The 17562-nt window shown below is 39.3% G+C and overlaps 2 protein-coding genes across 5 annotated transcripts in view; one reads left to right on the top strand and one right to left on the bottom strand.

Moving 5' to 3' along the window:
• sclt1 (sodium channel and clathrin linker 1) overlaps window positions 1-687 on the top strand; it is a 69925-nt gene extending 69238 nt beyond the window's left edge. Inside the window, exon 22 of the mRNA XM_055643212.1 lies at window positions 300-687. Within this exon, the coding sequence (XP_055499187.1) occupies window positions 300-371 (72 nt within the window). The 3' untranslated portion in view covers window positions 372-687. The remainder of the gene's footprint in view (window positions 1-299) is intronic.
• A 983-nt stretch (window positions 688-1670) lies between these two features.
• The window catches only part of LOC129701760 (protein Jade-1-like), a 138694-nt gene continuing 122802 nt past the window's right edge, over window positions 1671-17562 (bottom strand). For all 4 annotated transcript variants that reach the window (XM_055643193.1, XM_055643200.1, XM_055643182.1 and 1 more), the window contains 2 exons: window positions 12494-12611; window positions 1671-5865 (listed from right to left, as the gene is read on the bottom strand). In XM_055643193.1, the coding sequence (XP_055499168.1) occupies window positions 4874-5865; window positions 12494-12611 (1110 nt within the window). In that variant the 3' untranslated portion in view covers window positions 1671-4873. The remainder of the gene's footprint in view (window positions 5866-12493; window positions 12612-17562) is intronic.

Raw genomic sequence — 17562 nt, 5'->3', positions numbered from 1 at the left:
TCTTGGGTTAGATGTGACTTCTTGTAGTAGGGAGTTTTCCCTTGTTCCTCATTCTACTCTACAAGACCCCTTGAGTCAGTCAGTGATGCCTCATCACCAAGAACAGCCATTCTTGCCTCATTTAGAATTCACCCTTTTTATATTGAATAAGAAATGGAGCAAAAAGATATTGCCAAAACCTCAGTAAACATCACTCAATAACACTGTCATCTTCCGTTTCTCTGCTGACAAACGTGAATAGTCAGTAGAATAAAACTTGGACGACCTGGATTATGACTTTGAATTTTGTTTTACTACAGCTCAGCACAGTGGCATCACAGAGAAGAAAAGCCGACACGCTTTTTGATTTGGAAAGCATTATAAATCATTAAGTACTTGAACTCCCATCTTCCAGCGGAAATAAGCAGTTAACCTGTGCAATAGTATAATCTGTCAAAATGACCAAAAATAAATCCAGGTCTGCATTACAAGCCATCACCTGAATTAAAGCTCCTGCTATATGGATTGACAGTGTTGGACGAAACATCCCATCCAATTTATAGATAGATGAAGTTTGTTCATGAAATGATAAATCTAATGGGGTTCTGCCGAAATGTTGGAGTTTTGTTTGGTGCCCATTTGTCTTAATCTTGTCACCAGAGCACATGAAAACCAGTAGTGGTTTGTTAATCTTTCAGAATTCGAAGATTGAAAACAAAAAAGGTTTGAACTCTGCACAATGTGACCTCCGTGAAACTCTAAACCACTCTATTCTGAGACTTATAACATAAAATTCAAAGTAACATGCCCGAACTCCTGTGAATCAGTAGAAGGGCTGGCGAGGTGAGGCAATATTTTTCCCACTTGAATGAAAAGGTGGTGGAGAAGGAACACTACAAAGTGGGATTAACCCAAATTATCAATTTTTGGACAGTATGGTCCAAATGGCTTTTTTGGGCACTGCAAATTTTCTGATCACAGTGAAAGTAGCTCTGCATAATTTTGAGCAAGGTATCTTTTTTGGAGATAATACATTTACAAACACTAGTTTTATTGCGTGTTTGGGAGGGCTATCTTGGCCCATTTTCCCTTTTACACATGTGTGTGTATTTCACATACTGAATAAATCAGTGTTTCTGTTTAAATACAAATGTCATGTCTTATGCTATAGATGGTGATGACAGGTAAATAGAAATTCTGCAGGTTCAAATTGTGCAACTTGTACTCGGCCTCAACGTGTGGGCTCACAAATTGGAGCAATTTGCAATTGACAGCATTATTTCTGTTTCAAAAGGTGTGCAATGGTATCCAAAAAATTGAAAGCCATGGACAATTTGTCAAATTTCCAGGATGGAATCGAATGCTTTTGAGCCAGAGTTGTATGCTGTAATTTTTTTTTAGAAACCTAACACAATTTATATTGGATACTGTTATGTTTGTTCAAAATACATTTCTTAGGAAAATGCTTTGTAAAATGTACCTGCAAGTTTGCTATGAAGCACCAAGTCTCCAATTTTCTATCTTGGTTCTAGTTTTGGTACACGTGACAATAATAAACCAAGACTCGGTTCATTTGCCATTAATTTTTCTTAGATCTCTTGAAGTACAATAAATATTTATGTCATTTACCTGTAAATAGTAGTGAGATTACCAAAATCTTAACGATAAAACACACATCTCAAAAATGTATATTGTAGTTCAACTTTACTGGGGAGAAAACAAACATATACATTTATTGCATGGTGCAGACTGGTACATATGTCTTCTAAAGCACAGTGCCTTATTTCAGTGCTCCCGCAGTACTTGTAAAAAAAAGGTTTTCTATACAAGAATTAGAAACCTACAATGTTTCAGCCTACAACACCAGATGTTGCCATAAAAGGGAATTAACATCTGGCAGAGAAAGCATATTTGAATTAAATAACTTAAGATTCTGTTGTGTTGCTTTGCATAGGAAATGTATAGAACAATCTTTGAGAAGAATGATTTTCCCAGACCCAACATATTTAGATAGTGTATTTTATAATAGCACTGCCTTAAAGCCCAGATTCATTGTAATTATGAAAATCTCAATTTATGAAAACATTCCAGATACATAAAAGACAGTGTGCAGACCCTTATTTTTATTCTGGCCTACACAGACCCACAAAGAAGCCCATGTGTCTCTTTCTGTTGGTTCCAGGTGAGATTTAATTCTGAGAAATATTTTACAGATTGTTGTACTAGTCTCATACTACTGATGTAAACTCAACATATCAAACACAAAAAGGCACAATTCATCTAAGTATTTTCAACATTCACAGAACAGAACTTTATCTTTTAAAAGTAGTTTTATAAATATTTTACAAGAAAAATAAATACATCAAAGAGCCAGGTAATTTAAAATAGTAATCTCTGTATAAATTTTATTTATCCTTTTATTTTCATGCTCTTTGTAACTAAATGGACACCAGTTAAACTTTGCTAGGCACATGGTGATAGATTTCTTCTGTACAACACCACACTGCAAAGTTTGTTCAGCAGGTCTGTACGGAACAATCAGAAAGGGGATGTGTAAAAACTGTCCCTTTTATATCACTTTAGTGTAAAACTATATATGCATACCAGTAGCAACTACACAGTAGCTCAACTAGCCTAATGTTAAACTACAGTCTATATCACATGAAACTCATAATTTAAACACAATATGGGGAAAATAAATTTTAACTTGAAACTATCAGTCTAAGTTATGGTCATCAAACATACCATTGTACTCAAACTATTAATTTGCTGACTATCTCTACCCAAAAGATTATTTAGTGCAGGTGTAAATCAGTTAGGCATAAAATTAACAAACATTTCTTATGTACAGCACAATGCGATGATACCTGCATGTTAAACACTAACAAAAATTAAAATGCTGCAAATATTTCAAACTAAGTTGCATGTCCAAGATGCATAAATACTCATGTCAAACATGTAAGCAAAATACTTTTCTACAATTTTTAAAAATAAACACATAGCTATTGCACTGAATAAAGATTAGAAAAGGCCACTTAATAAAATTAAATATACATGTTCAATATTGATAGTGTCTATATTTTCAAATGCATTACAGCACGAGCAGGACATAATTCAATACAGTGCATGCAACACTATGTATTAAGATTTTGAGATTTTTAGCTTAAATAGGTTTCCCCACAATTTACTAAATATGGCCATTGTGTGTTTTAAAACGTATATGGGGGTACGATGTTGACGTTTCTTTGAGAATAACAACAGTGGGTTTGTCTGAGACGTTGAATCCTTTTACTAATCCATAATGGGATTCATGTTTGGTCAAGCCCATCCCTCACTGCACATAATCCCAGGTAAACTGTACCAAAATTTAAAGCAAAAAGGAATGTCCAGTAACTAAATTAAAAATTGGATTACAAAGGTTAAAAATTAAGTTGCCTTAAAAAATCTTTTTTTAGTGCTGCTTTTGTACCCCTTCACTTGTACAAATTTTAAACAAAGACTCATGTGGATCACTAATGAATACAAAAGTAACAGTTTTCTACTGTCGCTTATCCAATTTTGTTGCAGGTTAGACTTTCAGAGGGGGACAATTCAAAATGGCGAATTGGAAATGCTCTGGCCCCTCGTGCTAATACTGATGCTGCAACCCCAATGGATAATGCATCCCATTCCCCATTAGTCATACAGTTCAGAAATAAGCAACAGGCCATTCGGCCCAACTTGCCCATACCGACCAAGTTGCCCCATCTGCCCACATTAGCCCCATATCTTCTCTAAACATTTTCAATCCATTGTTCAAAACAAAACTCAAAACGAAAAATGTCTTGACAATTCTGTAGTTTTCGCCTCATCCCTTCTGCTTAATTGTTGGACTGGGCTATTTCTGCATTACATATCCTGCCCAACTGCAGATTCAATACAAGTGCCAGCTGATTCAAGTATGTGGAATGAGTCAATAGCATTTAAAAGATCAGTCTAAAATATTGGTAATACCTGCAAGGAACAGACATGTGATCTTTTAAAACGATAAAAGCGTAATAATCTTCCATATTATCACATATTAAATGAGTTGTGCTCCAGTTTTTCAGGAAGGAAAAAAATGGGGTACATCGCAAAATTCTGGGGGGGGGGGGAATCATGTAACAACTTCACATACTCATTAAGTGACAAGCCATCCTTGATTAAGTTGCAAGCAATCCTTGCATGTACATATTGCAGAATTTATGAAGCATACAGGACTCCTTGCAAGTTCTGTCTATCTGAACCTCTCTGCGTTCACTGCTTAGTGTGGTTCACCCTGACCAGTGAATACTTTGAAGAACTTTGTAATTACAATCTAATACTGCTGAACACTGGGTTTTCATCAATTTACTGAAATGAAAGTTACATCTGCTGAGGCACAGAATTTGCTGCATTTACTTTGCAGTCTGTTTTTATTCAGAATACTAGATAAAGTCTGGTCTGACCTATCACAAGGCCTAATGATTTTTTTAAGTTATTTTAAACTTTTTTTAAATCATGCTTTAAAAAAATAAACAGTAATGAAATGTGGTACACTAACTGTTCAACCACTGATATCCTAAATTTATTATTTTTGAAATGTTTTTGTAAAGTGTTTAAGGTTTTTAATCTTTAAAGCTGACATGTTAATTATCTAGTTACTCCCCAATAATCTTTGCAAAAGGTCTATCTGGTAACTATACATGGGGCAGATTCATTAGCTGCAAAATTGTAGCATGTGACTTAAACACAAGTGTTTTATTGACAAAACATTCCACGACAGGAAATGTCCCTGCGTACCAATACTTGGCCTGAAGAAACATTGTATCACAACGAGACATGTAGATAAAATATTGTTGCGACTGGTAATGGTTATCAGACAAGGAGTTGACTTCTACGGCCGCACCCCGACCCCACAACCCCAGATCAGGAGACCAGGATGCTTCTTCGAATAATATCTGTCCCATACCTCCTGTTCACTATTTGAGTTCAGCCGCTGTGGCTTGCAATTGTCTGACTCTGTTTCCGAATCACTCATCTCAACGTCTGGACTGTAGCCATCGTTCTCACTGTCTGGCAGCAGTCTCACCTTGGTTCTCTCCTTGGGCGAGGTTCGCTGGTATTGGGTGGTTTCGGAGATCTGCCTGCAAGCCTCCGGTCTCTCCTCATGCTGCTTCCTTTCTCCCTTTTTGGGGATTTTGAACCCACCCCAGTTTTTCACTGGACTCGTAGGTGTTGTAGGCACTTGTGGTCCAGGAGGAACAGCGGACTGATTGCACGCTACCTTACTCAAGGTACCGTTAAATTTGGTGTGCATGTGACTGCCATCCCCAGATAACCTCCGAATACTAACGGAGGGAACTTTACACACAGTGGCGCACAAAGCTCGCTTGTTTTCAGACTGCCGTAAGGTCAAATCTGCAGACATGTAAGATTTGTCACGTTTTGAACAAGCTCTCTCTCTCGATTCAGTTTTACCTCCTGTACTACGTCTACTGACGTCAGTTTTCTTCCTGTGGTCAGTGGTAGTCAGACCATCATTCCTCTCACAAGTATTACCTCTGACCTCACCACGAATCATGTCATATGGCAGAAGGAGGCTTGGGCTGGAATAATCCTCCCTGACCCTGTGAAGGTTGGGTGTGTTTTTGCATTCACTGGATCGATTTGATTGTTTCAATAAGCTCTGTTTAGCAGATTCAGTGTGGCTTTGCATTCTGCCACTCAACCGAGAACTCCTTTCACGCCAGACTTTATCAGGATGTTGGCTCGTCTCCAGTTCTCTATTCAACTTCCATTGTAAACCACCCGTGTTGGAAACCGGATGTGATTGTGCCAGCCAACCAAGGAATAAAGCATCTGATGATGGGAATGCTGAAGGCACACCTACAAACAAAGCACACACATTATTTAGATGGTGTCATATTCCTTGAAGGCCTGTATTTTGCATTACATTACGCCCAAACTTTAACTTTTAACATTCAATGAAAGCATTTATTCTTCAATCTTTTGCAAAGGTGGTGGTAATGCATGGCAACAGATGGCAGTGAAAAATGATTCCAAGAAAACAAACACAAATAGCTATTTTTTCTGACATTAAATATGCAATATCAGCCTCTATAGTTGAATATTGTCAAATTGTAGCAGTAAGAAAGTGTTATCCAATTTTCAACCTTGGTAAGTTCTATTTAAATAACTTCAGAAAAGTTGTAAAATGGGGAAAAATTCCACAGAAATGAAAAGCATGAATTGTGAAATGTAGAATTTCTGGCGTTTACCCCATAGAGTAATAAGTCATTCATTTTTCATTTGTTTAGTTTTCCAAGCAGCTTGCAGGATAATTTGTGCTGTGCATGCTTTAATTGAATGCATCATATAGTCAGGGTTGTAGTCTTCATTTTTGTATGTTACACCAACCAATATCATTGCAGAGAAAAGGATTGGCATTACGATGTTTCAGGATGAGATTTTGCACAGTTCCAAAGTTGCCACTTGGCATTTGGGTACAAGCCGTGGCTCAGGAGTAGCAATTTTATTTCTGAGTACAAAGGTTGCCCCTTCGAATCTCACTCCAGAGACAAAAGTACAAAGACCTGACTGATGATGGCATCTTTGACTGGAAAGCATTCTCTTGTAATATCAAAGAGGGCTGTTATCGTCAGATTAAAGAGTTAAACCGTTGCCACCTGCATCCCGAGGTGAACACATGAGATTCTATTGCACCTTCCCGCAAGTAGAATGAGAGTGTTCCAGCAGTCATCATGTACACTATTTCTCCCTCGACCAACTCCCTCTACAAATTGCAGTCATGTTTTCTCCAAGTGTGCATGGCAACTGTAGAATACTTCATGATGTTGGAGGTCGTTAAAGACATTAGACCTAGTCATGAAGAGATAATTCACATGGTGTTTCTAACTTGCTTATACGGTGATATTTCCCAACCATCCATAGGTTGACCAGAATTCCATGGAGTGCTATCATCAGCTGATTTTGCTCAGATTGATGAAATGTGGAATTTTAATTAGGTGACCGAGGCAATCAGCAAGGGAGCGTTTAAGGGGAAGACAGATATTAAGCACAGGGCGTTATGACGGAGAAGCTTGAGAAAAGAATGAAGTATGTGGCATTAGAATGAGATGAGACAAGACTGTGCAGAGTATTAACTTTCACAAAGACAAGGCCGGACAAACATCCTTTTTTCTTGTTGGAAAATTCCACGTCCTGAGAATGCAATAACTCAAAAAATACATCCTCAACTACAACTCAAATGCAGTGATGATAATGTCAAGATCATCATTTAGTTATTGCAATCGCTCTCTCAATCACAAGAAGCATGAATACGGAATCAAACCCACCCTTGCCCCCTACCCCTGTAATCATTCTGAAGAAGGTTCCCAACCCGAAATGTCACCTATCCATGTTCCCCTGGGATGCTGCCTGCCTGACCCGCTAAGTTATTCCAGCACTTTGTGTCTTTCCTTGGTAAGCCAGCATCTGCAGTTCCTTGTTTCTAAAAGCTGAGTGATACCTGTTTTCAATCTTGCATACTCATTCGATAACAAAGTATTGTCAATAAAGTTGAAATCACAATACTGAGCAACATTTAGCTCAGTAAATCCACACTACATAAAGCCGAACAAAAACATCTGCAAGCAACAACATTTGATGAAAATAGGCTGTCACGGAGCAGAAACAAGTCAGGAGACCAACACTGAAGTTTGCCGTTTAATCACTGGTGATTTCTCCATATTACTATTTAAAATGCTGATTTCATAAGCATTGCCCCAAAGAATGGCATCCAATAAAGCACAAGCTCCAATTCTGTAAATCTACTTATACGAAAATGGCAGGAAACATTAAGCTCCCAGAGGCTTATATCCTTTCAATTTATTGAGCAAACAATCTCATACAACATTGAATTCTGAAGGAGGAAAAGCAATTAATTCAGGTGCAGCTTATGGCTGATTTGCTGCAGTACTGAAGACTGGAGAGAAGCCAACATCAGTATCATGACCACTGCATCCCTTCTCACAAAGGCCAGGGCTGATAGAAGGAAATACCAAAAGCAACTCAGTAAACCAATTTCCATAACTTATCTCCACCAACTTCAATGGTGCTGTCAATACCAATCAAAGTTCAAAGACTTATCATGGATTTCAAGGAAAACCAATGCTCTGTAATGTTTAATATTCTCAGATTATAGAAATGATAGTAATGCTGACATTTTTTTCTGTAATTAGCTTTCCATTTCCTCCAAAATAAATATGTTTCTTCGAACAGTTATCGTGGACTAATCCTTTAATTACACAATGTAAGAAACTATTCAAAACACCGACTCCACTCGCCACGTACAGCCCACCCCTCGCAATTCTACTCAACGCACCGACATGCTGCTATTTCACAGGTCACTACAAACATCAAAGTTTAAATTTGGGTTTTTTTAGACCGTGGTTTAATCTGATAAAATCCACATCGCCTCATGCAAAAGTTCAACACAACAGCAATGATAGATATAGAAAACAGCAAGTCCTTGTTTTCTTTAACTTTAAATTTCTCATTAACAATCCACCTCAGGTATACTGAATCTGTAAAAAAAAGACAGAAAGTGCTGGAGTAACTCAGCCCGTTTCTCTGAAGAACTTCAGCTCTGGCTGAACAACTTCTAATCTTGTGTGTGGACTCGATAAGATGATGGATAGGTGACGTTTCGGGTCAGGACCCTTCTTCAGACTATACTGAATCTATGTTTGGTAAAGAGCAGATGGCACTAATACATTCCTCATTCATTCACACTCCTGTTCATCTTTACGTCTCCCGTTGGTCATCCCAACTTCAATCATCAGGGTATGATAAACAAACAGTCCTTATCCATGTGTCCTTTCATGTGCTGAACCAAAGACATCATGGATTCATTTATCAAAGCAGACGGAAGAATTGATCTTGCTCTTAACATGTGCAAAACAATGACCCTCTACCAACCTCCATTATACAATAACAACCTTTGACAATAAAGACCCACAGCAAGACCATGGAAAATGGGGACCACTTCCCATATCCTGGGAACGACCTTAAGGAAAAGGCAAGCAACAAATGTAAATTCATCATCATCTTCAGAAGCAATGCCTGAAGATCAAGACTACAAGTTGGGCATAATGCTCACGATCTATCAGGCAGCAGTGATACCGATTCTCCTGTCTGCCTCTGAGATAGCAAAGCACTGGAGAGATTCCAGTAACATAAATGAACTATCGTCCTCGCCAGGGCAAACAGTGAAACCCTTATTTCACTGGGCATACCACATCAATTACATGCCTGTTTTCATATGTTGTAAAGCAAGATAAAGACTTAAGGGATCTCAAAAAAGGCAACGTCCTCACCCGCTCTTGGGAATCTTAGACTCGTGACCACTCAATCTGCGAGGAGCATTTGGGATGGTTGTGAGAACTTCAAGCCCAGCAAAAAACAACAGAAGGAGCTCTGAAGGAAGATCCTGCCCCGAAACGTCACCTATCCATTCTCTCCAGTGAAGTTGCTCGCAAGAACAACACAGGCTTGACGATCGTTTTGCTGAACACCTCCGCTCAGTCCACCTAAACCTACCTGATCTCCCAGTACTAAACACTTTAACTCCCCCTCCCATTCCCACACTGACCTTTCTGTCCTGGGCCTCCTCCATTGCCACAGTGATGCCCAGCGCAAATTGGTGGAACACCTCGTATTTCGCTTGGGCAGCTTACACCCCAGCAGTATGAATATTGACTTCTCCAAGTAACCCTTGCTCTCCATCCCTCCCCCCTTCCCACTTCTCCAACCAGTCTGAATGTCCTTGATTACATTCTTGTCTCTGCTTTGTTGTTATCTTCACTCAGCTAACAATGGTCTATTCTACATTCTCCTTGGATACGCATCACCTTTGTCTCATTTTCACACCTTACACTTCCTTATCTCAGTAACTCCCTCTCCCCTGACTCAGTCTGAAGCAGGGTCTCAACCTGAAATGTCACCCATTCCTTCTTGCTGGCTCAAAGGGCCAAATGGCCTACTCCTGCACCTATTGTCAATGCTTCTATCCAAAGATGCTGCCTGTCCCACTGAGTTACTTCAGCATTTTGTGTCTATGTTGCTTGACCCACTGAGTTACTCCAGCACCGAGTCTTTTTTTTAACAACCGGATCTCAACACCTCGCAAAATGCCCACCTGTCCTGTCAAGCACCCACTGTGGCAGTCCGCTGGTCTGATAGACCTCATCTGTCAGATCAGAATGCACCGAATTGAACAGAAACCTTGCCCCTTAAGAATTGCCTTGGTCGAGGAGGAAGAATCGGTTTGTTGACAAGCAAGACCTCGAATAATAAGCAGCTTTTCGCAGGTTAAAACAACAAACAGACAAAATGGGACATCAATTAAGAAAAAAAATAATCACTGATTTATTTCCCGACATAAAGTGAAGTCGGCACCTACATTTCATTCCAATTCTACAATTAACTCTTAAAGATAACTTTCTGTCTCTTGAGTATTTCAATACCAATCCTGAGCCATTTGACTTCAGACTTAAAATTTCTAAAACTTCCTGTAGTGAGCACACCACAGGAGATGAGAAATAAAAGTAAATTAAAAAATAAGCACAATATAAAGAAAGCATGCTGGTTCATTGGTGTGTCTATTCTCAAGGTGAGTAGTCCTTCTGATTGGCTTTCTAGTAATACTCAAAGGAGGAACTTTAAAAAAAACACTTTGGAGAACTCTGCTCTCCAATTCTCACTTCTCCAAACCATTGCCCAAACCACAGACCACCTGCATTTCATCTAATCTTGCTTATTAAACCAACATCACAGGAAAGCACGGGAATGGAACCATAACAAGAGTGCTAAAAGTACGAACAGCAGAAACACTAGATGTGAGCTTGGTGCAGTGAGCTGAGGAAGTGGTGCGAGCACAGTCAGTAATTAGGCAATACTGCCTCCACTTTGTGGAAGATGCATCATGATCACTGAAAGTGACCAGATGGACTGCAGATCATATGATTTTTACAGCTGAGGGAGCAGTGAAGTTCCTTCCAACAGTAGTTTTAAGAAATCTGATTGTAACACTGGGTGACCATCCAGAAGCAGAAAATTATCTTAAAGGGTAAATAGAAATGGAAAGAAGGCAGGTGCTGACATTTAACAAGTTGGGAAATAATTCAGTGATCTTTATGTTCTTAACGTTGACAGTGTAAGGGAATTTTAAAAATCTAGACTGTTGGAGATGTGCGTTCTTGTGTCCACTGCTTATCACCACAAACGGCAACAAAGTGAAGCTAGCACATTGTTACCATGACCTCACGCACTAGATGTGGCTTAGTTATGTAGACGGCCAGTACTGACAACTCCTTAAACTCTAGATCAGCCTTCACCCCGCAAGTGAATCAATGCTAAATTAAAAACAATAAATGTGGTTTTATTTTATTTACAATAAGTCAATACATGGAAATTAACCCCTCAACTAAACCTGTCAATGAAAAATGTAAAAGCCAACATTAATCTTACTTACACAGGTAGCTATAGAAATGTCTAGGATTTTTAGCGCTCTTCAAACCCCACACGGACAAAGGAAAAGACAAACAATTGCATTTCGGGTAAACAGATGCGTAATTGGGAATCACCGACACACGGGTAGTCATTAATTAATTTAACTGGAAGTGTTAAATGGAGCGGAAGTCCATGATACCAAAACAAAGATCAGGATCTGAACACCTGGTGCTCATTGAACACATCGTTCATTGTATTAGGGGGAAGGAGATGGAAACCTGCAGCATTAACTGTTGTTATAGCTCCACAGCTGTATCGATGCAATATAGATTCAGTGTTATGAAAGGGGAGTGAAAACCAAGCCTGAGAGAGCACTGAGTGCTCAAGGCTGCAAGCATTGAGGAAAATCTCAAACCACTTCACAACTTTACAAATTGCCAGTGGCATCTTGAGCAGTGTATGCACCCACCAAGCCTCTCCTTACTTCCATTTGGAACATGGTCCACACCTGGTCCATGGTATATTCTGACCATGAATGCTCAGAATCTTAAGAGCGAATCTTTCAAATCTAAATACTACCCACAAAAATTCTTGAGGCTTTCTGGGGTTCACATCATTTGGGAGCGGCGGGCTGGGAAATGGGCGGCTTGGCTGACCTACCACTTTCTTGGACTTTCAAGGATTTGAGGATAGGAGCAAGGAGATCCTACTGCAGTTGTACGGGGCCCTGGTTTAGGACTGAGGTGAGGAAACAAATTTCACCCAGAGAGTTGTGTATCCGTGGAATTCTCTGCCACAGAAGGCAGTGGAGGCCAATTCACTGGATGTTTTCAAGAGAGAGTTAGATTTAGCTCTGAGGGCTAAAGGAATCAAGGGATATGGGGAGAACAGGAACGGGATACTGTTTTTGGATGATCAGCCATGATCATTTGAATGGCGTGCTGGCTCGAAAGGACCAAATGGCCTACTCCTGCACCTATTTTCTAAATTTTCTATGACTTACCAGAAATGCGCTCTTCTTCAAGAAGTTTCATTTGATGGTGGAATATTTGCTCTTGGACTCGACAGATTGATCTCTTAATCTTCTCCCTTCGGCTCACCATGTAAGTAAGGTTTCGAACCTATTGGAGGAACATTGGAAGCTGTAATCCCAGTCACTCAGAACTAGTTATCACCACAAGAAAGCATCCCTCATCTTAAATAATCATCAGAACTCTACGAATCGCCGGTTAATAACAAATGCCGCTTGTCTGAAAACTTACCTACAATGCTTCTTTCAAAAAAAAAACTTAATATTAGTCCACCTAAAATACAAACAGAAACTGCTGGAACAGCAGGTCAGTCAGTGCCTGCAAGAGGAAGACACATGAATTTCTTGGCCTGTTCAGAACTTTTCCTGATATTTAACTACGGATTATGGAACGCCTATGGATTGGTAATGAGTTTTATGAAATCCATGTGTGACTCACCAAGATGACTACACATTCCCCCACCACGAGAGGTTGACCTCATTTCAACAAGCATCACAACTCAAGATGTCTGAAGGCAGCCTTACCACCACACCATAAACTAAAACAGGGGCAGGAAACAAATTTATTCCAGAAAAGCATTAAGAGTTCCCATCATATTTCAGATGTCAAACAAAAGGGAGCAAGAGAGACACCAGGACAAAAGTAAAAGATGCTTTCCTTGAAACATTTTATGCTTATTTACAACAATTAAACCTTATAGTCTTAAAGACTTGACAGAAGAATGGTGAGTGTGTTATTTACATACAGGGCAACATTTGGTGTAACACTCTCACCTTTACAGCACTTACCATCAGCAATATCACTGGAGACATGCTGGCGTCTGTTAGTTATCTAATATGGTACAGGTCTCCCCCGGTTAGCGAACCTTCATTCGACAGCTTTTCACTACATCAAAAGACACTTGGACGGGTACATTGATAGGAAAGATTTAGAGGGATATGGGCCAAACCTGGGCAAATGCAACTAGTTTAGGTGTGACACCTTGGTCGGCATCCGTGCAGTATGATTATGATAAGGAACACATTTGGATGCCACCTTTCATACGCAAGTCCCTGAAAACCAGTAACATTTCATTGGGGAAGGAGTCTTTGAAATAAACACTATCTTCAAAATATACACTCCTCCATCTAGCAATGGGGTGAATGAATTATCAATCTCACCTTGTGAAAACAAACGTGTTTGCTTCTGATTTACTGCATCTTTACTGGAAAGGAGATTGACCAGCTTCTGACATGCTCTGTGAGACCTAAGAGTTTACTTTATGTTCCACTCTACAAATTGTATTATTGTACAAAGGGTTCTCCAGGAATCTAACACTCTTCCTTCACCAAGGGAGGCCTGCATTCAAACATTGTTTTAAAAATAAAAGTACTTAATGGAAATGGTTACCATAGGTGAATACTCAGTTAGAAGCCATTGAATGTCCTGAGTAAAATCTGTTCTATTGAGAATAGTGTTGGGCAAGTGGTCCCAACTCCCTCACCCCAAGCACGCAAGGCATTTCCACAACACCAATTAAAAATTGCGTGTACGCAGGAGTGTGAGATGTACATGCACGGAAAGGAGCTATTAATCGACACAACAGTAACTGTTAGCAACTGGAGAGGTAGAGCAGTGCACATCTAAGAGGATGCAGTAGCTATTACTGTGCTATACTGGCAATAGTTCAGAAGACAGTGTCAGAGAGGATAGGAATAAGAGCAGAAAATAAGGTCAATCACACAGTATGTACAATATAAAAGAATGGACCCAATTTTATTGGATTTAATTACAGTACATGTCATAATACTGTACATTCAATACTGCACAGAAGTAAATGCCAACAATTTGAAAGAAAAGTAAAGCCATAAAGGGAAAAGCAGAGACACACCTGATTGCAGGTACAGATTAGAAAGAATACAGGTAACGCTGCAACAGCAAATATCTACAGCTTATTCCCTACTGCAAACTGTTACAATGGACCTTACCCCTCAAACCCAGAACAGGCACAGTCCTCATTGCAAACTCAACAAGATTTTGTCACAAAATATTTTGGATACACCACTACTTAGCACACTTCATCGTGGAATGGAGGATGTCCAAAATCTGATTGTCTGGCACTATCAATTCTAACGCTGCATTTAAAGGCAAGTGGAAAAATAATCACCTCCATACAATCAATTCTGCAGAAGAAAGTGGCTCCTTTCAACATGCTAAAAACAGTTGATTTATGAAAATATTCACCAAATTGGATCACAGAACAAAAACAACATCAATTCAAATTAATAGCACCAGTACAGATGGAAATTAATTACATTTCAATTCCTGATGCCACATGAACCTCATCAAGCTGCCTGAATGGAATCACTTCTGAAATCCTGTGTTTAACAGATTGACTTTGCTACAATTGAAATAAGCATTAAGATAACAGCACAGAAATTATGTTAATACAATACCACAGAAATAATTGTGATTTTAATTCTAGAATCTCCATGCACATAGACATAGCTGACCATATCCGTGGGCGCTTTCTCACAGTTATGCCCTCTCAATTAGTCTGGTGAATGAATAGCTAATTCACTAAGGAACCATTAAAAAGTGATCAGGATTATGCAGTTAACAATCGGAATGATCGAGAGTAAGGGACAATGCCACATAGTGTGAAATGCACATGTCATCATCTCAAAGATGATGACTAACCGAGGCAGAATAATCAGTAACTAGGTTTCTGTTCCTATAGAGAATATCAGAATGAGTCCCTCAATCTGCATGGTTGCACATGACAAGCAAACAATTCAGAACCACTCACCCCAAATCCAATCATCCATTCTCACTGCTGCACTTCTCATTTTCTGCAAGCTTTATACCTAAACTATGAATATTTAAAATGTTAAATGGAATTTGTTTTGTTTTTTAAACCATGAATGACAGAAAATTGATATTAGAGTGCAAGGTCAGAGTTGTAATCTAAATCTAATTCCATGTAACTCATCCTTCATTGGACATTATTCTATATTTATGCCACAGGGTAAAAATAGCACAGCGCTATCTGCATTACAGCTATTTCTAGATATGTGGAAATATATGCCAAAACTGTATGTTAGATCAGCAACTCTACTAGTACCATGTAAAAATAAAGAAAAATCACTGATATGTTATGAGAACACTTTGGAACATGACAAGGGAACACAGTGCAGACCAATGGAACAGATCCCAAAAGACAGGACCACAAAAATAAACAGTTTTACGAGACAGTTCTTACCATTTAAGCAATCATTTTGCCTCTTGCTCATTTGTGTTTCATTTATTGCACAACCCCAGAAAAAAAATGCACACAATCAAAATTCAATCAAATAATTTAAAAGTGCAATACAGCTTTGTGCCAAATGTGAAGCAGCTTGTCTGAAAGTGATCTGATCTCTCCTGCAAAAACTGATGTGGTAGGAAGTGTTTGTTGTGCCACAGTTATTACACAATCCCCATATGCTTTAAAACCACAAAAGCAACTCGCTCTGTGCTAACTGGATGGAATCTCCCAAAATCCTAATGCATGAAACAACTACATGCTCCATACAGGATGTTTTTTTTTTAAGACCAATATGTAGAAGAACCGAGTGGAGGGCAGGCCATCCTAGGTATTGTGTAATGTGGAAGGATTAGTTAGTGATCTTGTTGTGCAAAGCCCCTTGGGCAACAGTGACCATAACATGGTGGAATTCTGCATTAGGATGAAGAGTGCCACACTTAATTCAGAGACTGGGGTCCTGAACTTAAAGGAGACATTGAAGGTATGAGATGGGAATTGGCTAGGATAGACAGGCAAAGGGCTGACGGTGTAGATGCAATGGCAAAGATTTAAAGACTAAATGGATGAACTCCAAAAATTGTTCATCCCTGTCTGGTGAAAAAATAAAACTGCGAAGGCCTTCGTAAATGAGGGAAATCAAGGATAGTGTTAAATCCAGGGAAGAGACATATGTTGGCCAGGGGAAGCAGCAAACCGGAGGACTTGGAGAACTTTGGAACTCAGAGAAGGACAAAGGGGTTAATTAACAAGAGGAGAAAAAAAACATGAAAGAAAGTTTGTGGGGAATATAAAAACTGACTGAAAACTTCTTCAGATATGTAAAAAGGAAAAGATTAGTGAAGACAAATGTAGGTCCCTTACAGTCAGAGACAGGTGAATTTATAATGGGAAACAAGGAAATGGCAGAACAGTTAAACAAGTACTTTGATTCAGTCTTCACTAAGGAAGACACAAACAATCACCCAGAAATACTAAGGGACTGAGGGTCTAGTAGGAGGGAACTGAAGGGAATCCACATTAGGCAGGACATGGTGTTAGGTAAACTGTTAGGACTGAAGGCAAATAAATCTCCAGGGACTGATCGTCTGCATCCCAGAGTACTCAAGGAGGTGGACCAAGAAATCGTGGATGCATTGGTGATTATTTTACAATGTTCTATAGACTCTGGATCAGTTCCTGTGGACTGCAGGGTAGCCAATGCAACTACACATTTTAAGAAAGGAGGGAGAGAGAAACCAGGGAATTATAGACCAGTTAGCCTTACGACGGTAGTGGGGAAGATGCTGCAGTCAATTATTAAAGATGTTATTGCAATTTGGGAAGCAGTGACAGGATCAGTCAAAGTCAGCATGGATTTATGAAGGAGAAATCACGCTCAACTAATCTTCGGGAATTTTTTTGAGGATGTAATAAGTAGAATGGATAAGGGAGAGCCAGTGGATGTAGTGTACCTGGACTTTCAAAACGCCTTTGACATGGTCCCAGACAAGAGATTTACAATATACATCAACGATTTAGATGAAGGGATTCAAAGTAACATTAGCAAATTTGTAGATGACACAAAGCTGGGTGGCAGTGTGAACTGTGAGGAGGATGCAATGAGAATGCAGGGTGACTTGGACAGGTTGGGTGAGTGGGCACTTGCAGTTTAATGTGGATAAATGTGAGGTTATCTACTTTGGTAGCAATAACAGGAAGGCAGATCATTACCTAAATGGTGTCAAGTTGAGAAAAGGGGAAGTACAACAGGATCTG

Source organism: Leucoraja erinacea, chromosome 1 (genome assembly GCF_028641065.1).
Source record: "Leucoraja erinacea ecotype New England chromosome 1, Leri_hhj_1, whole genome shotgun sequence".
Lineage (NCBI taxonomy): Eukaryota > Metazoa > Chordata > Chondrichthyes > Rajiformes > Rajidae > Leucoraja > Leucoraja erinaceus.
Note: the sequence above shows the minus strand (reverse complement) of the source record. Positions and strands in the feature narration are given on the sequence as shown.